Source organism: Oncorhynchus tshawytscha, unplaced genomic scaffold, assembly GCF_018296145.1.
Source record: "Oncorhynchus tshawytscha isolate Ot180627B unplaced genomic scaffold, Otsh_v2.0 Un_contig_1952_pilon_pilon, whole genome shotgun sequence".
Taxonomy (NCBI): Eukaryota; Metazoa; Chordata; class Actinopteri; order Salmoniformes; family Salmonidae; genus Oncorhynchus; species Oncorhynchus tshawytscha.
Window position 1 is genome coordinate 78,645 of NW_024609807.1, and position 25,256 is coordinate 103,900.

General features: G+C 43.6%; 1 protein-coding gene and 1 long non-coding RNA gene across 2 annotated transcripts in view; both read right to left on the reverse strand.

Moving 5' to 3' along the window:
- Positions 1 to 1,021: 1,021 nt before the first annotated feature.
- Positions 1,022 to 1,645, reverse strand: LOC121845963. The gene is made up of 2 exons (XR_006082935.1): positions 1,568 to 1,645; positions 1,022 to 1,515 (listed from the first exon to the last, which is right to left on the reverse strand). It is a non-coding gene; the product is annotated as an uncharacterized LOC121845963 (long non-coding RNA).
- Positions 1,646 to 3,261: 1,616 nt separating this feature from the next.
- The window catches only part of wnk1b (WNK lysine deficient protein kinase 1b), a 186,573-nt gene continuing 164,578 nt past the window's right edge, over positions 3,262 to 25,256 (reverse strand). Inside the window, exons 24-31 of the mRNA XM_042318524.1 lie at positions 25,063 to 25,099; positions 24,858 to 24,928; positions 24,159 to 24,655; positions 20,690 to 20,895; positions 19,780 to 19,995; positions 18,581 to 18,676; positions 5,091 to 5,329; positions 3,262 to 4,239 (exon numbers count right to left, since the gene is read on the reverse strand). Of these exons, the coding sequence (XP_042174458.1) occupies positions 3,856 to 4,239; positions 5,091 to 5,329; positions 18,581 to 18,676; positions 19,780 to 19,995; positions 20,690 to 20,895; positions 24,159 to 24,655; positions 24,858 to 24,928; positions 25,063 to 25,099 (1,746 nt within the window). The 3' untranslated portion in view covers positions 3,262 to 3,855. The remainder of the gene's footprint in view (positions 4,240 to 5,090; positions 5,330 to 18,580; positions 18,677 to 19,779; positions 19,996 to 20,689; positions 20,896 to 24,158; positions 24,656 to 24,857; positions 24,929 to 25,062; positions 25,100 to 25,256) is intronic.

Sequence of the window (25,256 nt, forward strand, 5' to 3'; positions counted from 1 at the left end):
GTTTGTCACTGACTGACTTTCTCTTCTCTATTCCTATCAGTCTCCCACTTCCTCCCCTCTCTTTCACCGCCAACACGAGGCTTGTATACCGTGCTGCCTGGTGTCGGACACACACAAGGCTTCGTGGACAGGCCATCAGTAAAGATAGTCTGATTGTTGTAGTGGGTCTAATGATGGGCTCAGTGTTAGCTAGAGAGCTCTTGCATACTGAATGAATGGTTCTAGTATCTGAAACGTGTCCCCCGAACACTAGAACAAACGGAACATTCCGTTCCTAACAGACCTTTTATTTTAAATGTTAGGTAACCCTGGTTCAGCCTCACTCTGTTGTTCTGTTGTCTGCATTCCTTTCTCTGTTCCAAATACAGAGTTTGTCCAAGCTTCACAATCAGATCCATTCCTACTCTCTGCAGAGTCTAGGACTAAGTTTGTCTTCCAGCCCCCAAATCAAAATGTATTTAACCCCAATACTAAAACAATAAATGGCACAAAGAAACAAAACCCCCACAGCCCACCTTCCCCCGTCCCCCCTTCCCAGTGTACCTTTGCCTTTTGTACCCACAGAGCCAGTAAAGCACTTCAATGTAGCAGAAATCAACAGCACTTCCGTTACTCCATCATGTCAAAAAACGGTTAAAAAAAAGAAGCAAAATAAATAATGGAAGGCACTAGAAACTCTAGCAGAGCTCTCACTGGAGTACTGGGGGGGGCGAAAGGAGACGGAAAAGACCAAGGGTGAGTCCTACATTGCACCATATCCCCTATATAGTGCACTACTTTTGACCAGAGCCCCATGGGCCCTGATCGAGGTCTTATCGGCTCCTGGTGAAAGGTTGAACACCATGTAGGGGATAGGGTGTTATTTGGCACTCAACCCCAAGTTACTATTCAAGTACGTTAATTGAGTCCATTTAACATTCACATTTATCTAATATAAAGAAAGTACAAAGAGAAGAAAGGTTAAAGTGACCTCGATAAGTACTGGATAAGGAAAATAGCTGTCTTTTACTTTGTATTTTTGTTCAGCCTAAGTATTACCAATCCACCATAATGTTTCCTCCAACTGTCTTTTACTTTGTATTTTTGTTCAGCCTAAGTATTACCAATCCACCATAATGTTTCCTCCAACTGTCTTTTACTTTGTATTTTTCTAGCTTTTTTCTTCTTAAACTCATGTTGTCCAACAACATTTATAATAATCACAGTGTTTGAACATCAGAAACTGATGGGTAAATACAGGTCCATACAGAACACTTGTCTTTTTTCTTTTCTTTTTTTTTTTTTTAAATAGAATAATAATGTACATTTTTGTTTTCAATCACACTATTGAAAAGACTCAGAAGTAGAGAGATCGAGGCCCCTAAACGCTGTCAACATCATGATTATAAAAGGCTTTATGTTACTAATAGATCATAGGTTTGAAAGCTTCACAAGCCCTTAGGACAGACAGCGTTGTGTTGCTGGAGATCCAAGGCATTACTTTTCATCCATCATACCATCCACCATCCACCCTACCTCCAGACCCAGCCCACGTCCAGTCCTCTCCTTGCCCCACCATCCACCCTACCTCCAGACCCAGCCCACGTCCAGTCCTCTCCTTGCCCCACCATCCACCCTACCTCCAGACCCAGCCCACGTCCAGTCCCTCCTTGCCCCACCATCCACCCTACCTCCAGACCCAGCCCACGTCCAGTCCTCTCCTTGCCCCACCATCCACCCTACCTCCAGACCCAGCCCACGTCCAGTCCTCTCCTTGCCCCACCATCCACCCTACCTCCAGACCCAGCCCACGTCCAGTCCTCTCCTTGCCCCACCATCCACCCTACCTCCAGACCCAGCCCACGTCCAGTCCTCTCCTTGCCCCACCATCCACCCTACCTCCAAGCCCAGCCCACGTCCAGTCCTCTCCTTGCCCCACCGAGACCTGTCCTTCTCTGGGTCCACACAGGACCAACACCAACCTACCTCACAACCGTGAAAACAATATCATGTGTGACACAGAGAGCCAACAGGACATACCTCCTTCCATTCGCCCTGCATTCCCTCTCAGAGCTAAACCACCTGTGAAAAAGAAGACTATTGAGTTGAGTCTGAGAGAATCTACTTCAGTCAACAACTCCTGTCTGAGAGAATCTACTTCAGTCCTGTCTGTGTTAGTTCAGGGGGGCTCTCTCATTAGGGATATGTAGATGGGAACTACCAGCCAGCTTGTACAGACTTTATGCTTCAGGATGGGGATCTCATCAGCCCCCCAGATACAGCACATTTTAAAATGGAGTAACTATAAGCCTGAAGTTAAGACTGGGATAGATGGGTCTCACACACAGTACTCCCCTCCAATCATGCAAAGAGACGGTTAGCATGGAGAGGGGAGTTGTAGTTTCTTTAAAGGCCCTATACTGGGAGATGTAGTTTCTTTAAAGGCCCTATACTGAGAGAGAGTTCCTGGATAGGAGGGTCAACCCTAGCGTTAACCCTTTCATCATGCTACAGAAGAGTCTCCTCAGTTCAATGGGGACAGAGGGAAAAAAATTAAAACACTAATAAACATGGACTCATCATAATCCCAAACTCTTAAAAAATCATAAAAAAAAAGACATTCTGAATCTGGTCATGGATGGTTTTGTTTTCCTAATGAAGGTCACTTTATGTGTTATTATTATATTTAGGAGGAGGTTTCTATTACTGTGTTCTTATTGCATCCCATGGCAACAGGAGGGGTAGAGTAGGGTATGAACCCCCAGGCCTTTTCTACTGACTCTCCACTTACACACACCAATGAACATCCTAAATGATATATAGGAATAGCAGTACATGTGGTTCCGGATGTCAACACTGCCTGACCAGCTACATACATGGCACCAGTCCCACACCTCAGCCTCACAAGCTCATTCCTTGACCCCATAACCTTCCTCACATCTCCTCAACATGCTACTGGAGCTGTATAGTACTGTACAGTCACTTAAAGCTCTGTTCTGGAGGTCAGTTACCAACAGGAGGAGCTGTATAGTACTGTACAGTCACTTAAAGCTCTGTTCTGGAGGTCAGTTACCAACAGGAGGAGCTGTATAGTACTGTACAGTCACTTAAAGCTCTGTTCTGGAGGTCAGTTACCAACAGGAGGAGCTGTATAGTACTGTACAGTCACTTAAAGCTCTGTTCTGGAGGTCAGTTACCAGCAGGAGGAGCTGAAGCTCTGTTCTGGAGGTCAGTTACCAGCAGGAGGGGCTGAACAGAGGGGGCTGAGAGGAGAAAGGGGTTAGCTATGTACTGCAGCTCCCCAACGATAAGTACACCACCGCCCCCTTGGTCTGTTACTATGCTCCATCCCTCCTCTCTGAGATCAGTACAAGGCTCTGGTCTCTACTATAGAGTACATGTAAAAGCCAGTCACAGTGAAGGAACAAAGCCCATCACCACACACACACACACACACACACACACATTTTACAATAGTAATTGTCACATTAACCCTCTTTGGCCACATAACATTGCACTCGTGTCCATTGGTATTCCTTGTCGCGTTTTGCGTCTTTCTTCGACCCCCAAGGCCCACAGTTGACCTCGGGGTGGGGGGGGAGAGGAAGTGTGTCCCTCTCCTGTTATCCTTCAGGGAAACAGAAGAGGGCAGAGTGGTGCACCATTTCACACAGCAGCTGACTCTTCTCTCTCCTGCTCCTCCTCTTCGTCACAGCCAGCTCATTCACATTCAATACAGTCCCACCAACCATGATGTCGCTTGTAACACACAAGCCACTCTCCCCCTTGTAACACAGACACCCTACTCTCCTCATGTCTCTCTCCCTCAGTCTGTCAGTCTCTCAGCCCGGCATGGCTAACATCCCCTCATGGCCACTACGTGGTCCTCAGGTTGGGGCCTCCAGGGTTGCTGACGGATTTCTGCAAAGTGCTGATGTGATGGAAGCCCTGCAGGGAGCCCTGCCCCCCAGTGGCAGAGGAGGGGTACTGCGAGGAGGAGGCAACCAGGGGCTGAGAGGAGGCTAACATACCGGCCTGACCCTGTCCCGGCCCTGTGGACCCCGTGGATCCCACCCACTGGGCGCTGCTGTAAGGTGCAGTGGAGGAGGGGTAGCATGCCCCGACCCCGCCGTACTGGGGAGGGGGACACAAGGAGCCCTTGCGGCCTCCCAGAGAGGTAGCGGGGGTGGAAGAGGCGTTGCTGGGGCACAGCTGACTCGGGGCGGAGAACTTACGGCCCTTGTTGGTGGACGGGGTCACCTGGAGAGGGAGAAGAGACACCAGGGTGAGATACTGCATGGCTGCTCTCCAATATCCATACTAGCATAGCACTTACATTACGTGGCCAGAGCTATCTCAGCTATGCTACGTGGAGGTTGGACCAGGAGCCATATCAACAACTCATGTTCCAGCTTACAAACACCATAACATTCCCGTCCCCATAACATTCCCATAACATTCCCGCCCCCATAACATTCCCGTCCCCATAACATTCCCGTCCCCATAACATTCCCATAACATTCCCATCCCCATAACATTGCCATAACATTCATAACATTCCCATCCCCATAACATTCCCATAACATTCCCACCCCCATAACATTCATAACATTCCCGTCCCCATAACATTCCCATAACATTCCCATAACATTCCCGTCCCCATAACATTCCCATAACATTCCTGTCCCCATAACATTCCCATAACATTCCCGCCCCCATAACATTCCCGTCCACATAACATTCCCATAACATTCATAACATTCCCGTACCCATAACATTCCCATAACATTCCCGTCCCCATAACATTCCCGTCCCCATAACATTCCCGTCCCCATAACATTCCCGTCCCCATAACATTTCCCCATAACATTCCCGTCCATAACATTCCCATCCCCATAACATTCCTGTCCCCATAACATTCCCATAACATTCCCGTCCCCATAACATTCCCATAACATCCCCATAACATTCCCGTCCCCATAACATTCCCATAACCATAACATTCACTTCCAGTAATCTATATTTCAAATAAGCAACACAATCAAACATTGACTATATTGGTAAGGATTGAGCATCCCATTATTTTGATGAATAAGTCTGTCTTTACTCACCTGGTAGCTGTGACCCTGTGAGGGTTGCTGTTGCTGTTTGGAGCGACTCTTGCCCTGGGACAGACTGATGGCGTCGCGGGCCCAGTTGTCAACCAGCTTGTGCAGGTCGTCGGTGAACGTGCCTTTCCGGCCCTGTTGAGGGGGGTTGGGAGAAGGCTGGCCCTGGTTCTGACCCCCTGAACCCTGGTCTCCTGGACCCTGGCCTCCTGGACCACTCACTGTGTTGGTGCTGCTGGTCCCTGGAGAGACGGAGAGAGAGAGGGGGAGAGAGAGACAGAGAGGAGGGTTATGGGATATGTAGAGTAGGTAGTTTGGTGTCAGTGTGTTTGCGTTGGTTAATGACATACTCTAGCTATGTCAACGTAACAGGACAGGATCCTATGACATTATGATCAACTCTGAGGCATGCATTTCCTCCATCCTGATGAACTGGGCCAACATTTAGCAGGATGAAAATATCTCATCTAATCTGACAAATGTGTTCTGCATATGAACAGCAGAGGGAGCTGTAACACGAGTCTAGTCCATCACCCTGAGTGAACCAGAACATTCTCCATTTTAAAAACACACTCACTGTCTGCAGATAAAATGTTCAATATATCAACAATGACAAGCTTAGACTTACAGCTAAAATGACCCATCTCTCACAAGATCCATGTTGGGGATTTAATTTGGGCCAAGACCTAAGATCATGGTGGTTTACGTTTGGAGACTTAATGAATTGTATTTCAAAACAAAATGTTATCTAATGTTGTCTACAGTCATTCTGTATCAGCAGCCTTCCTAAAACACTAACAGGCATTATATTACAGCAAGCATTACATGAGAACAGATGTATTGAGCTGCAAACAGGCTTTAAAAAGGTTAGCTGTTTAGTGCCTCTCTTCCTGGAAGCAGAGCCAGAACCCAAAATACACCAGAGGTGAGAGTGAGTATGGGAAAATACATCAGCTCCTTTTTCACAGTCGCCTACTGCAATGTCTCAACAATCGAAGGCAACAATAATCACATACATGCAGTAGTCATGCAGTAGCTGGCTGCAATAGGAACTCAAGGACCTGATGCATTTCCGTTGCAAACAATAAATGAAGCTATGATAGAAAAACAAACTCCTAAAATGTAATTGTTGTTCAATAGATAAACTAAGTTCAATCATTGAAGAGGCATAACCTTTGGCATTTCTAACAAGCTACTGAGTCAAGTTTTTTTAAGTATAAAAAAAGGAAAAATTGAAAATTAGAGGGGGGAAAAGCCATGACGTAAAGCAGCGATACACTGAGTCATGACTGCAGCACCAGTGGAACTCTGGGTAATGGAGTCCACAGGACAAGCCATGCTCTAAACTAGGAGAGATGGGGGAAGGAGGGGAGCAGCTGAATCACAACATGACTTCAACATTTTGTGGTCTGGATGACTCCCATTCACATTGCAACGACTCTGAATAAATATTTTTTGGGTTGGCCAATAAGGAAAATACCTCACGTTTAAAGGGCCAATCAGCACTTGCTACATACATTTTCTGACTTGTACATTCTTGATAAGTATCCAATTATTCTTGAAGAATCTAACTTATAAATGCCTCATGTGCTTAGTTCAATTGTCATATCCCATCAGAACTCAAAATATAACCTTGTTTTACTCCAATGTTTGTAAACAAAAGGAACAAACACTTTTTAGCCTCAAAACATTGTTAAAACTATAATTTTAAGGCTTCCCGAGTGGCGCTGTGGTCTAAGGCACTGCATCACAGTGCCATTAGAGATCCTGGTTTGAGTCCAGGCTCTGTCGCAGCTGGTTCTTGTCCCATAGCGCTCTAGCGACTCCTGTGGCGTACCGGGCACATGCACGCTGACACGGTCGCCTGGTGTACGGTGTTTCCTCCGACACATTGGTGCGGCTGGCTTCCGGGTTAAGCGGGCATTGTGTCAAGAAGCAGTGTGGCTTGGTTGGGTCGTGTTACGGAGGACGCATGGCTCTCGACCTTCGCCTCTCCCGAGTCCGTACGGGAGTTGCAGCGATGAGACAAGACTGTAACTCCCAAATGGAAACCACGAAATTGGTGAGTAAAAGGGATGATTTATTTTATATACATACACCACTTTTCAAAAGTTTGAGGTCACTTAAAAATGTCCTTGTTTTTGAAAGATTTTTTTTTTTAAAGTCAATTAAAATAACATCAAATTGATCAGAAATACAGTGTAGACATTGTTGTAAATAAATGTTGTAAATGACTATTGTAGATGTAAACAGCAAATTTTTAATGGAATATCTACATAGGCGTACAGAGGCCTTAAAATGGCTAATTGATCATTAGAAAACCATTTTGCAATTATGTTAGCACAGCTGAAAACTGTTGTACTGATTAAAGAAGCAATAAAACTGGCCTTCTTTAGACTAATTGAGTATCTGGAGCCTCAGCATTTGTGAGTTCGATTACAGGCTCAAAATGGCCAGAAACAAAGAACTTTCTTCTCAAACTCATCAGTCTATTCTTGTTCTGAGAAACGAAGGCTATTCCGTGCGAGAAATTGCCAAGAAACAGAAGATCTCATAAAACGCTGTGTACTACTCCCTTCACAGAACAGCGCAAACTGACTCTAACCAGAATAGAAAGAGGAGTGAGAGGCCCCAGTGCACAACTGAGCAAGAGGACAAGTACATTAATGTCTAGTTTGAGAAACAGATGTCTCACAAGTCCTCAATTCTCAGCTTCATTAAATAGTACCCGCAAAACACCAGTCTCAACAGTGAAGAGGTGACCCAGGGATGCTGGCCTTCTAGGCAGAGTTCCTCTGTCCAGTGTCTGTGTTCTTTTGCCCATCTTAATCTTTTATATTTATTGGCCAGTCTGAGATATGGCTTTTTCTTTGCAACTCTGCCTAGAAGGCCAGCATCCCGGAGTCGTCCCGACGTTGAGACTGGTGTTTTGCGGGTACTATTTAATGAAGCTGCCAGTTTAGGACTTGTGAGGCTTCTGTTTCTCAAACTAGACACTCTAATGTACTTGTCCTCTTGCTCAGTTATTTATTTACGTTCCCCAAACATTTTTGAGGAATACAAGATGTATCGACTTGAAAACTGTATAATTGGTTGAGTACTGTGGATACCAATATCCCTGTGAGCCTCCGCAGGCCCATGTTGCCCAGGGTTAAGAACAGACAAATGAATAATATGACATTGTATCGTATTACACCCTCAAAACTTATTCCATGGATCCCCAATTTATAAAAATTGTAAAATAAATGTAAAATAAAATGACATTTAGAAGACATTGTTATATATCTGGCCACGAAACCCACTTTGAGAACCCCTGTGATAGATCATTTGAATGGGGTCATCGTCACAACAGAGAAATGCTCAAGTCACCCTGTGAGAGGAGAGCCTTGTTGACTCCGACACACGACTAAAGCCACAGCTGGCATCCACAGGGCAGTAAGTGCACAGACACTCAAAGCAGAGAGCAACAGGAGGTAGGATTGCAAAACTACAGCAACTTATCCAAAATTCCCAGGTTTTCCAGAAAGAGAATAAGCAGGGAGGGAATCCTCCAAATGGGATTTCTGGAAAACCTGGGACATTTGGGAAAGATTCTTTAACTTTGCAACCCTAACAGGGGGGTGCAGAGAGTGAGGGTGGTGGAGGAGGCAGTAGGGGGTGGGGGGCAAAGGTCATAAAATAGATAATTACTACAGAGTTGGTTGCAGGGGCAGACTTTTTTCACCATCTTCCCTGAAGAGTGGACGGAGAGAATGTGAAGCGCAGGGCAGACGGAGAGAGCGTGAGGATTGGAGGAGAAAGTGTGTGTTAATCATTCACCCTTCTACAACAGACTACAGCATACTGAGTGTTTTCAATTCAAACTAAAACAAGCACTCCTCCTGAGGTAAATCCAGATCCTCTCTACAGCTCATTCCCCTTGGTTAAAAAGACAGGAGTGTAGGGGTGTAGGGCGGTGGGTATAGGGGTGTAGTTGTAGGGTTTAGGGTGCAGGGAATAGTAGTATAGGGGTGTAGTTGTAGGGTTTATGGTGCAGGGAATAGGAGTGAAGGGGTGTAGGGTGGTTGGGATAGGGGTGTAGTTGTAGGGTTTAGGGTGCAGGGAATAGGAGTGGAGGGGTGTAGGGTTTAGGGTGCAGGGAATAGGAGTGTAGGGTGGAGAGCAGAGGTTGGCAGGAGTTTAAGCTGCAGAGGGATCATTAAGGCATTCATACAAACTTAATTAACATCCATTAATGAACGTACAAACTCCTTTCATTGAGTCAAACCCAGTCAGAATAAGTTACATCAACTCAACAGGTAATAAACAATTTCTTGGCTTTCTTTTTTGTCTGCTTTGCAATGGAAGACATGGATCTGGTTGGCTGGGTGGGTTCTCTCCTATCAGTTAGCCCAATGGTGAGAAGATGTGATGTGATGAGGCTGAGAACAGCACATGGTAAATTGGAGAAAGGTGGGGTTTCTGGATGAAGTTTGCTAAGGTTCTCCGCATTAACACTATCAATGGTGCTAACACAAGAAAGAAGAAAAGACCACCTGTCGGCTGCAGTAGGGAGAAGTGTAGTACAGACCATAACTACTACTAAAGGGTAGTACTGTAGTACAGACCATAACTACTACTAAAGGTTAGTACTGTAGTACAGACCATAACTAAAGGGTAGTACTGTAGAACAGACCATAACTACTACTAAAGGGTAGTACTGTAGTACAGACCATAACTACTACTAAAGGGTAGTACTATAGTACAGACCATAACTACTACTAAAGGGTAGTACTATAGTACAGACCATAACTACTACTAAAGGGTAGTACTATAGTACAGACCATACCTACTACTAAAGGGTACTATAGTACAGACCATAACTACTACTAAAGGGTAGTACTATAGTACAGACCATAACTACTACTAAAGGGTAGTACTATAGTACAGACCATAACTACTACTAAAGGGTAGTACTGTAGTACAGACCATAACTACTACTAAAGGGTAGTACTATAGTACAGACCATAACTACTACTAAAGGGTAGTACTATAGTACAGACCATAACTACTACTAAAGGGTAGTACTGTAGTACAGACCATAACTACTACTAAAGGGTAGTACTGTAGTACAGACCGTAACTACTACTAAAGGGTAGTACTATAGTACAGACCATAACTACTACTAAACTATAGTACAGACCATAACTACTACTAAAGGGTACTATAGTACAGACCATAACTACTACTAAAGGGTAGTACTGTAGTACAGACCATAACTACTACTAAAGGGTAGTACTATAGTACAGACCATAACTACTACTAAAGGGTAGTACTGTAGTACAGACCATAACTACTACTAAAGGGGTAGTACAGACCATAACCTACTACTAAAGGGTAGTACTATAGTACAGACCATAACTACTACTAAAGGGTAGTACTATAGTACAGACCATAACTACTACTAAAGGGTAGTACTATAGTACAGACCGTAACTACTACTAAAGGGTAGTACTGTAGTACAGACCATAACTACTACTAAAGGGTACTATAGTACAGACCATAACTACTACTAAAGGGTAGTACTATAGTACAGACCATACCTACTACTAAAGGGTACTATAGTACAGACCATAACTACTACTAAAGGGTAGTACTGTAGTACAGACCATAACTACTACTAAAGGGTAGTACTGTAGAACAGACCGTAACTACTACTAAAGGGTAGTACTGTAGTATAGACCATAACTACTACTAAAGGGTAGTACTATAGTACAGACCATAACTATTACTAAAGGGTAGTACTGTACTACAGACCATAACTACTACTAAAGGGTAGTACTATAGTACAGACCATAACTACTACTAAAGGGTAGTACTGTAGAATAGACCATAACTAATACTAAAGGGTAGTACTGTAGTACAGACCATAACTACTACTAAAGGGTAGTACTATAGTACAGACCATAACTATTACTAAAGGGTAGTACTGTAGTACAGACCATAACTACTACTAAAGGGTAGTACTATAGTACAGACCATAACTATTACTAAAGGGTAGTACTGTAGTACAGACCATAACTACTACTAAAGGGTAGTACTGTAGTACAGACCATAACTACTACTAAAGGGTAGTACTGTAGAACAGACCATAACTAATACTAAAGGGTAGTACTGTAGTACAGACCATAACTACTACTAAAGGGTAGTACTGTAGTACAGACCATAACTACTACTAAAGGGTAGTACTGTAGTACAGACCATAACTACTACTAAAGGGTAGTACTGTAGTACAGACCATAACTACTACTAAAGGGTAGTACTGTAGAACAGACCATAACTAATACTAAAGGGTAGTACTGTAGTACAGACCATAACTACTACTAAAGGGTAGTACTGTAGAACAGACCATAACTAATACTAAAGGGTAGTACTGTAGAACAGACCATAACTATTACTAAAGGGTAGTACTGTAGTACAGACCATAACTACTACTAAAGGTAGTAGTAGACCATAACTGTAGTAGAACAGACAGACCATAACTACCATACTAAAGGGTAGTACTGTAGTACAGACCATAACTACTACTAAAGGGTAGTACTGTAGTACAGACCATAACTACTACTAAAGGGTAGTACTGTAGTACAGACCATAACTACTACTAAAGGGTAGTACTGTAGTACAGACCATAACTACTACTAAAGGGTAGTACTGTAGTACAGACCATAACTACTACTAAAGGGTAGTACTGTAGTACAGACCATAACTACTACTAAAGGGTAGTACTATAGTACAGACCATAACTACTACTAAAGGGTAGTACTATAGTACAGACCATAACTACTACTAAAGGGTACTATAGTACAGACCATAACTACTACTAAAGGGTAGTACTATAGTACAGACCATAACTACTACTAAAGGGTAGTACTATAGTACAGACCATAACTACTACTAAAGGGTAGTACTGTAGTACAGACCATAACTACTACTAAAGGGTAGTACTGTAGTACAGACCATAACTACTACTAAAGGGTAGTACTATAGTACAGACCGTAACTACTACTAAAGGGTAGTACATAGTACAGACCATAACTACTACTAAAGGGTAGTACTATAGTACAGACCATAACTACTACTAAAGGGTAGTACTGTAGTACAGACCATAACTACTACTAAAGGGTAGTACTGTAGTACAGACCATAACTACTACTAAAGGGTACAGTACTACTAAAGGGTAGTACAGACCATAACTACTACTAAAGGGTAGTACTGTAGTACAGACCATAACTACTACTAAAGGGTAGTACTACAGACCATAGTACAGACCATAACTACTACTAAAGTACAGACCATAACTACTACTAAAGGGTAGTACTGTAGTACAGACCATAACTACTACTAAAGGGTAGTACTGTAGTACAGACCATAACTAAAGGGTAGTACTGTAGTACAGACCATAACTACTACTAAAGGGTAGTACTGTAGTACAGACCATAACTACTACTAAAGGGTAGTACTGTAGAACAGACCATAACTACTACTAAAGGGTAGTACTGTAGAACAGACCATAACTATTACTAAAGGGTAGTACTGTAGTACAGACCATAACTACTACTAAAGGGTAGTACTGTAGTACAGACCATAACTATTACTAAAGGGTAGTACTGTAGTACAGACCATAACTAAATGGTAGTACTGTAGTACAGACCATAACTATTACTAAAGGGTAGTACTGTAGTACAGACCATAACTATTACTAAAGGGTAGTACTGTAGTACAGACCATAACTACTACTAAAGGGGGTACAGTACTGTAGAACAGACCATAACTACTAAAGGGTAGTACTGTAGTACAGACCATACTACTATTACTAAAGGGTAGTACTGTAGTACAGACCATAACTATTACTAAAGGGTAGTACTGTAGTACAGACCATAACTATTACTAAAGGGTAGTACTGTAGTACAGACCATAACTACTACTAAAGGGTAGTACTGTAGTACAGACCATAACTACTACTAAAGGGTAGTACTGTAGTACAGACCATAACTACTACTAAAGGGTAGTACTGTAGTACAGACCATAACTACTACTAAAGGGTAGTACTGTAGTACAGACCATAACTACTACTAAAGGGTAGTACTGTAGTACAGACCATAACCATAACTAAAGGGTAGTACTGTAGTACAGACCATAACTACTAAAGGGTAGTACTGTAGTACAGACCATAACTATAACTAAAGGGTAGTACTGTAGTACAGACCATAACTAGGGTTACTAAAGGTAGTACTGTAGTACAGACCATAACTACTACTAAAGGGTAGTACTGTAGTACAGACCATAACTACTACTAAAGGGTAGTACTGTAGAACAGACCATAACTACTACTAAAGGGTAGTACTGTAGTACAGACCATAACTATTACTAAAGGGTAGTACAGACCATAACTCCTACTAAAGGGTAGTACTGTAGTACAGACCATAACTATTACCAAAGGGTAGTAGTACAGACCATAACTACTACTAAAGGGTAGTACTGTAGAACAGACCATAACTACTACTAAAGGGTAGTACTGTAGTACAGACCATAACTATTACTAAAGGGTAGTACTGTAGTACAGACCATAACTAAATGGTAGTACTGTAGTACAGACCATAACTATTACTAAAGGGTAGTACTGTAGTACAGACCATAACTATTACTAAAGGGTAGTACAGACCATAACTATTACTAAAGGGTAGTACTATAGTACAGACCATAACTATTACTAAAGGGTAGTACTGTAGTACAGACCATAACTATTACTAAAGGGTAGTACTGTAGTACAGACCATAACTATTACTAAAGGGTAGTACTGTAGTACAGACCATAACTAAAGGGTAGTACTGTAGTACAGACCATAACTAAAGGGTAGTACTGTAGTACAGACCATAACTACTACTAAAGGGTAGTACTGTAGTACAGACCATAACTACTACTAAAGGGTAGTACTGTAGTACAGACCATAACTATTACTAAAGGGTAGTAGTACAGACCATAACTACTACTAAAGGGTAGTACTGTAGTACAGACCATAACTACTACTAAAGGGTAGTACTGTAGTACAGACCATAACTACTACTAAAGGGTAGTACTGTAGTACAGACCATAACTACTACTAAAGGGTAGTACTATAGTACAGACCATAACTAATACTAAAGGGTAGTACTGTAGAACAGACCATAACTACTACTAAAGGGTAGTACTATAGTACAGACCATAACGACTACTAAAGGGTAGTACTATAGTACAGACCATAACTAATACTAAAGGGTAGTACTGTAGAACAGACCATAACTACTACTAAAGGGTAGTACTGTAGTACAGACCATAACTATTACTAAAGGGTAGTACTGTAGTACAGACCATAACTATTACTAAAGGGTAGTACTGTAGTACAGACCATAACTACTACTAAAGGGTAGTACTGTAGTACAGACCATAACTAAAGGGTAGTACTGTAGTACAGACCATAACTATTACTAAAGGGTAGTACTGTAGTACAGACCATAACTATTACTAAAGGGTAGTACTGTAGTACAGACCATAACTATTACTAAAGGGTAGTACTGTAGTACAGACCATAACTATTACTAAAGGGTAGTACTGTAGTACAGACCATAACTATTACTAAAGGGTAGTACTGTAGTACAGACCATACTACTAAAGGGTAGTACTGTAGTACAGACCATAACTACTACTAAAGGGTAGTACTGTAGTACAGACCATAACCATAACTAAAGGGTAGTACTGTAGTACAGACCATAACTATAACTAAAGGGTAGTACTGTAGTACAGACCATAACTAAAGGGTAGTACTGTAGTACAGACCATAACTATAACTAAAGGGTAGTACTGTAGTACAGACCATAACTATTACTAAAGGGTAGTAGTACACACCATAACTACTACTAAAGGGTAGTACTGTAGTACAGACCATAACTACTACTAAAGGGTAGTACTGTAGTACAGACCATAACTACTACTAAAGGGTAGTATTGTAGTACAGACCATAACTATTACTAAAGGATAGTAGTACAGACCATAACTATTACTAAAGGGTAGTACTGTAGTACAGACCACAACTACTACTAAAGGGTAGTACTGTAGTATAGACCATAACTAAAGGGTAGTACTGTAGTACAGACCATAACTAAAGGGTAGTACTGTAGTACAGACCATAACTACTACTAAAGGGTGGTACTGTAGTACAGACCATAACCATAACTAAAGGGTAGTACTGTAGTACAGACCATAACTAAAGGGTAGTACTGTAGTACAGACCATAACTATAACTAAAGGGTAGTACTGTAGTACAGACCATAACTATAACTAAAGGGTAGTACTGTAGAACAGACCATAACTATTACTAAAGGGTAGTACTGTAGTACAGACCATAACTAAAGGGTAGTACTGTAGTACAGACCATAACTATAACTAAAGGGTAGTACTGTAGTACAGACCATAACTAAAGGGTAGTACTGTAGTACAGACCATAACTAAAGGGTAGTACTGTAGTACAGACCATAACTAAAGGGTAGTACTGTAGTACAGACCATAACTAAAGGGTAGTACTGTAGTACAGACCATAACTACTACTAAAGGGTAGTACTGTAGTACAGACCATAACTAAAGGGTAGTACTGTAGTACAGACCATAACTACTACTAAAGGGTAGTACTGTAGTACAGACCATAACTACTACTAAAGGGTAGTACTGTAGTACAGACCATAACTAAAGGGTAGTACTGTAGTACAGACCATAACTAAAGGGTAGTACTGTAGTACAGACCATAACTACTACTAAAGGGTAGTACTGTAGTACAGACCATAACTAAAGGGTAGTACAGACCATAACTAAAGGGTAGTACTGTAGTACAGACCATAACTACTACTAAAGGGTAGTACTGTAGTATAGACCATAACTAAAGGGTAGTACTGTAGTACAGACCATAACTAAAGGGTAGTACTGTAGTACAGACCATAACTACTACTAAAGGGTGGTACTGTAGTACAGACCATAACCATAACTAAAGGGTAGTACTGTAGTACAGACCATAACTAAAGGGTAGTACTGTAGTACAGACCATAACTATAACTAAAGGGTAGGTAGTAGACCATAACTAAAGGGTAGTACAGACCATAACTATACTAAAGGGTAGTACTGTAGTACAGACCATAATAACTAAAGGGTAGTACTGTAGTACAGACCATAACTAAATAACTGTAGTATAACTAAAGGGTAGTACTGTAGTACAGACCATAACTAAAGGGTAGTACTGTAGTACAGACCATAACTAAAGGGTAGTACTAGTACAGACCATAACTACTACTAAAGGGTAGTACTGTAGTACAGACCATAACTACTACTAAAGGGTTGTACTGTAGTACAGACCATAACTAAAGGGTTGTACTGTAGTACAGACCATAACTAAAGGGTAGTACTGTAGAACAGACCATAACTAAAGGGTAGTACTGTAGTACAGACCATAACTACTACTAAAGGGTAGTACTGTAGTACAGACCATAACTAAAGGGTTGTACTGTAGTACAGACCATAACTAAAGGGTAGTACTGTAGAACAGACCATAACTAAAGGGTAGTACTGTAGTACAGACCATAACTAAAGGGTAGTACTGTAGTACAGACCATAACTATTACTAAAGGGTAGTACTGTAGTACAGACCATAACTAAAGGGTAGTACTGTAGTACAGACCATAACTAAAGGGTAGTACTGTAGTACAGACCATAACTAAAGGGTAGTACTGTAGTACAGACCATAACTAAAGGGTAGTACTGTAGTACAGACCATAACTAAAGGGTAGTACTGTAGTACAGACCATAACTAAAGGGTAGTACTGTAGTACAGACCATAACTAAAGGGTAGTACTGTAGTACAGACCATAACTAAAGGGTAGTACTGTAGTACAGACCACATTAACATTCCAATCATTCAAGAACTTCAGAAGTACAGCCTGTACGGTTTAAATCAGGGTGATGATTAGATGGATGAAGAAACATTAGACATGATAATATTATGATTAGATGTTGACCTGAGTGGAGAGTATGGGGCCATAGTGGAAATGGATCAGTGTGGAGGACCAAGTAGCAAATATTTCACCTTGGCATTATATATATAGATATCTACTACACTTTAGAACAGTTCTCTCCAGCCCTGTTCCTTGAGAACTACTCTCCTGTAGGTTTTCACTCCAACCATAATCACATCTGATTCTAACAATTAGATGGTTGAGAAGATGCACCAGGTTAGTTCCAACTGGGATTGGGGTGAAAACTCAGGAACCGAGTCGGAGAGCTCCGTTCTAGACTGTACCAGTCTTATAGCTCAACCTGCTTTACGGAGCCATTACTGTTGCTATAGGTGATAATAATAATCAACATGGTTTATAGACAGGGTCAGATGTTTAAGGCTCTGCCTCCACATGGTCTGTCTGTGGTTATAAACTAGATACATGACTTTAATGCACGAGGAAGGGAATGTACAGTCGTGGCCAAAAGTTTTGAGAATGACACAAATATTAACTTCTACTTTTGTCTTATGGCAAGGTGCTCCATCATGCTGGAAAATGCATTGTTTGTCACCAAACTGTTTCTGGATGGTTGGGAGAAGTTGCTCTCGGAGGATGTGTTGGTACCATTCTTGATTCAAAGTTGTGTTCTTAGGCAAAATTGTGAGTGAGCCCACTCCCTTGGTTTCTTCACAACAATTGAACCGCTCTCCTTCAAGTTCTTTATGATCCGATAAATGGTTGATTTAGGTGCAATCTTACTGGCAGCAATATCCTTGCCTGTAAAGCCCTTTTTATGCAAAGCAATGCTGACGGCACATGTTTCCTTGCAGGTAACCATGGTTGACAGAGGAAGAACAATGATTCCAATCCACAACTCTCCTTTTGAAGCTTCCAGTCTGTTATTCAAACTCAATCAGCATGACAGAGTGATCTCCAGCCTTGTCCTCGTCAACACTCACACCTGTGTTAACGAGAGAATCCCTGACATGATGTCAGCTGGTCATTTTGTGGCAGGGCTGAAATTCAAAGGAATTTTTTTGGGGGGGGATTCAGTTCATTTGCATAGCAAAGAGGGACTTTGCAATTAATTGCAATCAATCTGATCACTCTTTGTAACATTCTGGAGCATATGCAAATTGTCATCATACAAACTGAGGCAACAGACTGAAAATTTATATTTGTGTCATTTTCAAAACTTTTGGCCACGACTGTACAGAATGCCATTAGATACATGTATCCACTAATTATGTGATGATGCATCATCAGTGGTCATTGATCTACAATTATCTATAAATGGGGCCAATTAAAAAAATAAAATAAAGGATAAAATGCCAGAAAGGAGAAAAGGCTCCCAATCGGAAGATAAGAGATAAATCACATGACAGGAAGTAGGAAGTGAAGGAGAAAGAAGACAAAGGAAGAGGAAGAAGCGTTACACACAAAGAGCCAAGCAGGGCGTACTCAGAAAACGGGTCCTTCTGCCACCACCTGGTTTGATGGTCACTCTCTCCGACCCACAGCTGAACGTAACACAGCCTGTGGTACAAAAAGAGAGGGGGAGAGAAAGAGAGGAGGGGTGGAGAGAAAGAGAGAGAGAGAGAGAAAGAAAGAGGAGAGGAGAGGAGAGGAAAGAGGAGAGGAGAGAGGAGAGGAGAGGAGAGAGAGGAGGAGAGGAGAGGAGAGGAGAGGAGAGGAGAGGAGAGGGAGAGGAGAGGAGAGGAGAGGAGAGGAGAGGAGAGGAGAGGAGAGGAGAGGAGAGGAGAGGAGAGGAGAGAGAGGAGAGAGAGAGAGAGAGAGAGAGAGAGAGAGAGAGAGAGAGAGAGAGAGAGAAGAGAGAAGAGAGGAGGGGTGTATAGAGATAGAAAGAGGAGAGAGGAAGAGGGAGAGAGAGAGGTACACATACACACAGTAAGAATGGAACAGTAAGTACACTGAGCAACAGAGGGAGATGGAGAGAATGGAGAGGGATGGAGGAGAGGATAGAGCTGCACTGGGAGCAATAGCACCCCCTGTAGCGTGGGAGGAATAGGAGCGGCCCCATCCCGACAGTAATGGAGCTTCCACTGAGTGTGTGGCAGAAAGGCTAGCTTGAGACAACAGAGGTGCCCAAATCAACAGTCCAATTGAAATACCCAACATGCACCACTGTCTTGAGCCAGAGCAATAGTGTTCGCCGACTGAATGTAGATTTTATTTTAATCGTAAGCCTTCCCAACACTACAGTCCAGTGCCACTGTCTGTATCAGAGCAAAATGGCTCTGTCAAACATTCCTCTACTGTACCAACTCTAGTGGACAAGACAGGACAAGACAGAGCAACACCCAAATAGAGACCCTTACGACAGACAGACTTTTTGGGGAAGGTATCCAGAGGAGGATGGGGACACTACTAATTCCCATCCCTATGTGATGGTGGTATGGGGAGGGGCGGTGGTATGGGGAGGGGTGGTGGTATGGGGTGGTGGTCTGGGTGGGGGAGGGGTGGTGGTATGGGGTGGTGGTATGGGTGGGGGAGGGGTGGTGGTATGGGGAGGGGGTGGAAGATGAACTTTTCCTCAACAGACAAGGCAAATGAGGCCTACTGGAGGCAGATGGAAGGACGAATGGGACGGAGGCAGTAGGGCGCTGTGTGGGGCCTACCTTGGGTGGGGGCACAGAGACTGGGCACGGACAGCGTAGCTTCGCTGGTGTAGGCAGAGCACAGGTTTTCACTGGAGGGGCCGAGATGCTTGAGGGGCCGGGGTCGGCTCCCAGAGGCAGGGTGGAGGCTGGGGTCGGGGAGGCCCCCAGGGGCCAGGAGGAGAGCCTGGTAGGGTGGGTACACTGAGGGGGCGCTCTGTGCAGATAAAGTGCTGCCTGAAGTTGACACACACAGACACCATACACACAGAGGAGGAGAACAGGGGAGGGAGGAGGACAGGTCAGGGGAACAGCCTCCAAAAGTGCAGACACTCACACAGTGACTCTCACACACAGTGTAGGTAGGTAGGTAGGTAGGTAGGTAGGTAGGTAGGTAGGTAGGGTGCAGGTCCCACAACCACAGTGTAGGTAGGTAGGTAGGGTGCAGAGTGCTGGGTTTCATCATAAACAATACAGCTAGTTCACTGTATGGTTTAAAAGTGAAGGAAGGAGAGAAGAGAAGACTGGTTTGCCACAAGTAGTCCTGTGAAGAAGAGAAAGCGAGTGCAGTACAGTAACAAAGTCCCTACTGTAACACTGGCTCTGCCAATACCCTCTACTGAGGAGGACCACAGGTTAGAGGTCAGGACCTGGCTATAGTGGGCTCTAATAAAGATGGTGGATAAATGAAGATCGCTTATTCCGGCCGTTTACCATTGAAAGAAAATATATATCTCCCATAGACACCAATGCGATAGCAGCTGGGTCTGGTCTCCTAAGTTAACTGACTTCAATTGAACCAGAAACAAACAGCGAGTGGGTAGTCTCACTTCCTTTTCCATCTCTGGCTCTAACACACTTGAGGTCAAGGGCTTCAAGGGGGTTCTTGCTGATAGGACCAGTTCAGACAGAGGTCAGGGGTTAGTAGTACCTGGTTGCAGAGGGCTCTTGCTGCCCTGGGAGGAGCTGCAGCGGCTGGACTTGCTGCTCTTGCTTTTGGTGGGTCGTCTCCTGCGACCGGCCAGGGCTACAGCTGGAGGGACCACCACGGCTGGAGGCACCTTGCCCAGCCTGGCGAACAGGGAGTCAATCTCATCCTTCTGCTTGGTGTGCAGGGCCTGGATCTCCTTCATGTGCCTGGAGAGGAGATGAGAGGGAGCTGAATAGCCAAAAATCTTCCCCAAATCCAAATCAGTCTAATAGCACAGAAAAATTTCAGGTGAAGGTAGACATCTGGGGGTTTTAGGAATGGAAACATAAGCACTTAAATGTGACAATTCAAGAAGGGATATTTAAGGGATATATAACAGCAAACAGAAACATGTCAGTCGAGCAGAAGAGAAGAGAGAAACAGGGTAAACCCACTAAAGCAGAAGAGAGAGAAACAGGGTAAACCCACTAAAGCAGAAGAGAAGAGAGAAACAGGGTAAACCGACTAAAGCAGAAGAGAGGAGAGAAACAGGGTAAACCCACTAAAGCAGAAGAGAAGAGAGAAACAGGGTAAACCCACTAAAGCAGAAGAGAAGAGAGAAACAGGGTAAACCCACTAAAGCAGAAGAGAAGAGAGAAACAGGGTAAACCCACTAAAGCAGAAGAGAAGAGAGAAACAGGGTAAACCCACTAAAGCAGAAGAGAGAGAGAGAAACAGGGTAAACCCACTAAAGCAGAAGAGAAGAGAGAGAAACAGGGTAAACCCACTAAAGCAGAAGAGAGAGAGAAACAGGTAAACCGACTAAAGCAGAAGAGAGGAGAGAGAAACAGGGTAAACCCACTAAAGCAGAGAGAGAGAGAAACAGGGTAAAACTAAAGCACTAAAGAAACAGGTAAACCGACTAAAGCAGAAGAGAGAGAAACAGGGTAAACCGACTAAAGCAGAAGAGAGGAGAGAGAAACAGGGTAAACCGACTAAAGCAGAAGAGAGAGAGAGAAACAGGGTAAACCGACTAAAGCAGAAGAGAGAGAGAGAAACAGGGTAAACCGACTAAAGCAGAAGAGAAGAGAGAAACAGGGTAAACCCACTAAAGCAGAAGAGAGAAGAGAGAGAAACAGGGTAAACCGACTAAAGCAGAAGAGAGAGAAACAGGGTAAACCGACTAAAGCAGAAGAGAGAGAGAAACAGAAACAGAGTAAACCCACTAAAGCAGAGAGAGCAGAAGAGAGAGAGAAACAGGGTAAACCGACTAAAGCAGAAGAGAGGAGAGAGAAACAGGGTAAACCGACTAAAGCAGAAGAGAGAGAGAGAAACAGGGTAAACCGACTAAAGCAGAAGAGAGAGAGAAACAGGGTAAACCCACTAAAGCAGAAGAGAGAGAAACAGGGTAAACCCACTAAAGCAGAAGAGAGAGAAACAGGGTAAACCTACTAAAGCAGAAGAGAGGAGAGAGAAACAGGGTAAACCGACTAAAGCAGAAGAGGAGAGAGAAACAGGGTAAACCCACTAAAGCAGAAGAGAGGAGAGAGAAACAGGGTAAACCCACTAAAGCAGAAGAGAGGAGAGAGAAACAGGGTAAACCCACTAAAGCAGAAAGAGGAGAGAGAAACAGGGTAAACCGACTAAAGCAGAAGAGAGGAGAGAAACAGGGTAAACCCACTAAAGCAGAAGAGAGAGAAACAGGGTAAAGACTAAAGCAGAGAGAAACAGGGTAAACCCACTAAAGCAGAAGAAGAGAGAGAAACAGGGTAAACCGACTAAAGCAGAAGAGAGAGAAACAGGGTAAACCCACTAAAGCAGAGAAGAGAGAGAGAGAAACAGGGTAAACCGACTAAAGCAGAAGAGAGGAGAGAGAAACAGGGTAAACCGACTAAAGCAGAAGAGAAGAGAGAAACAGGGTAAACCGACTAAAGCAGAAGAGAGAGAGAAACAGGGTAAACCGACTAAAGCAGAAGAGAGAGAAACAGGGTAAACCACTAAAGCAGAAGAGAAGGAGAAACAGGGTAAAGACTAAAGCAGAAGAGAGGAGAGAGAAACAGGGTAAACCACTAAAGCAGAAGAGAGAGAAACAGGGTAAACCCACTAAAGCAGAAGAGAGAGAAACAGGGTAAACCGACTAAAGCAGAAGAGAGAGAAACAGGGTAAACCCACTAAAGCAGAAGAGAGAGAGAGAAACAGGGTAAAACCGACTAAAGCAGAAGAGAGAGAGAGAAACAGGGTAAACCGACTAAAGCAGAGAGAGAGAGAAACAGGGTAAACCGACTAAAGCAGAAGAGAGAGAAACAGGGTAAACCGACTAAAGCAGAAGAGGAGAGAGAAACAGGGTAAAACCGACTAAAGCAGAAGAGAGAGAGAGAAACAGGGTAAACCGACTAAAGCAGAAGAGAGGAGAGAGAAACAGGGTAAACCGACTAAAGCAGAAGAGAGGAGAGAGAAACAGGGTAAACCGACTAAAGCAGAAGAGAGAGAAACAGGGTAAAACCGACTAAAGCAGAAGAAGAGAGAGAGAAACAGGGTAAACCGACTAAAGCAGAAGAGAGGAGAGAGAAACAGGGTAAACCGACTAAAGCAGAAGAGAGAGAAACAGGGTAAACCGACTAAAGCAGAAAGAGAGAGAAACAGGGTAAACCGACTAAAGCAGAAGAGAGGAGAGAGAAACAGGGTAAACCGACTAAAGCAGAAGAGAGGAGAGAGAAACAGGGTAAACCCACTAAAGCAGAAGAAAAAGCAGAGAAGAGAGAGAAACAGGGTAAACCCACTAAAGCAGAAGAAGAGAGAGAAACAGGGTAAACCGACTAAAGCAGAAGAGAGGAGAGAGAAACAGGGTAAACCGACTAAAGCAGAAGAGAGAGAAACAGGGTAAAAAGCAGAAGAGAGAGAAACAGGGTAAACCCACTAAAGCAGAAGAGAGAGAAACAGACTAAAGCAGAAGAGAGAGAAACAGGGTAAACCGACTAAAGCAGAAGAGAGGAGAGAGAAACAGGGTAAACCGACTAAAGCAGAAGAGAAACAGGGTAAACCCACTAAAGCAGAAGAGAGAGAGAAACAGGGTAAACCGACTAAAGCAGAAGAGAGAGAGAAACAGGGTAAACCGACTAAAGCAAAGCAGAAGAGAGAGAAACAGGGTAAACCCACTAAAGCAGAAGAGAGGAGAGAGAAACAGGGTAAACCGACTAAAGCAGAAGAGAGGAGAGAGAAACAGGGTAAACCCACTAAAGAAGAAGAGAGAGAAACAGGGTAAACCGACTAAAGCAGAAGAGAGAGAAACAGGGTAAACCCACTAAAGCAGAAGGGAGGAGAGAGAAACAGGGTATACCTACTAAAGCAGAAGAGAGAGAGAAACAGGGTAAACCCACTAAAGCAGAAGAGGAGAGAAACAGGGTAAACCCACTAAAGCAGAAGAGAGAGAGAGAAACAGGGTAAACCCACTAAAGCAGAAGAGAGAGAGAGAGAAACAGGGTAAACCTACTTTTCCCGTAACCGGTTGACCTCCCTCTTCAAGTCCTCGTCCTCAAACTCAGAGTCGTTATCAGAGCTCATGTAGGAGTTGTTGAGGCTGGGCAGTGAGCTCTGTTTGTCCTCTGGGCTGAGGAGCATGGTGGCCGAGCCAGGATCAATACTAGGCCCGTTAGCCTGGGAAGCGGGTGTTTGCTCCAACCCAGCCTCGGCTGCCTCATCCTGGGCTCGGCTCACTGAGAAGCGGCCCACCCTGGCATCCGGTGCGTTGGTGGTGACCTGGAAGCGGCCAATGGTGGTGGGCTGAGGGGAGGAGGTCCGGTGGGGGAGGGAGGGCAGGCCGTCCACAACATCTCCCCCACCAGTCTTACCTCCGTGGAGAGGGGAGGAGACATTGTGCAGTGTGTTCTCTGGGCTGGAGAAAGAGGAGGAGGAAGAGGAGGTGGAGGAGGATTTTGTGGGGCTCCCTCCCTCGATTTTGTGGGGACGCTGGTCTGCAGCCACAGAGACCTGGGGAGGGGGACAAGTGATGGAGAGAGATTATGAAAAGCCCAGATCAGCCATAAGGACCATCACTACAATCATAGAAAACTATTCTGAAGAGAGATGTATGAAGAACATAGAGACTGCAGACTCTGACCACCAGACAGACAGTGCTGGAGTATTCCCATCAGGTAAATAGAGCTGGAAAGGTACAGCTGGAATTCCATACCTGGAATCGTCCCATTTGGAATCCTCCAGCAATAGGCGACATGATTGGTTCCCCTTCCAGAGAGAAAGGCACTGAAACGACCAATGAGACATCATCACGTTACAATGCAACAGTCGGCAAAACATCCCAAAAGAAAAGGACAACACACTAACAGGTAGCACGACCATTTCAAAATGGGAGTAAGGATAGATGTTGAAGTACACACCTGGCTGGCCACCTGCAGGCATCCCAGTGAGGGAGGACTATGGTACAGGGGGAGAACACAGTGTGACTGTCCTGTCTAGAGTCACACCAACAAACATTCCACATACCACCACATGAGCTGTACAGGAGCATGACAGTGATGGCAGTATGAGACAGAGCAGACTAATAACGGCTACAAAACTACAAAATACAGAT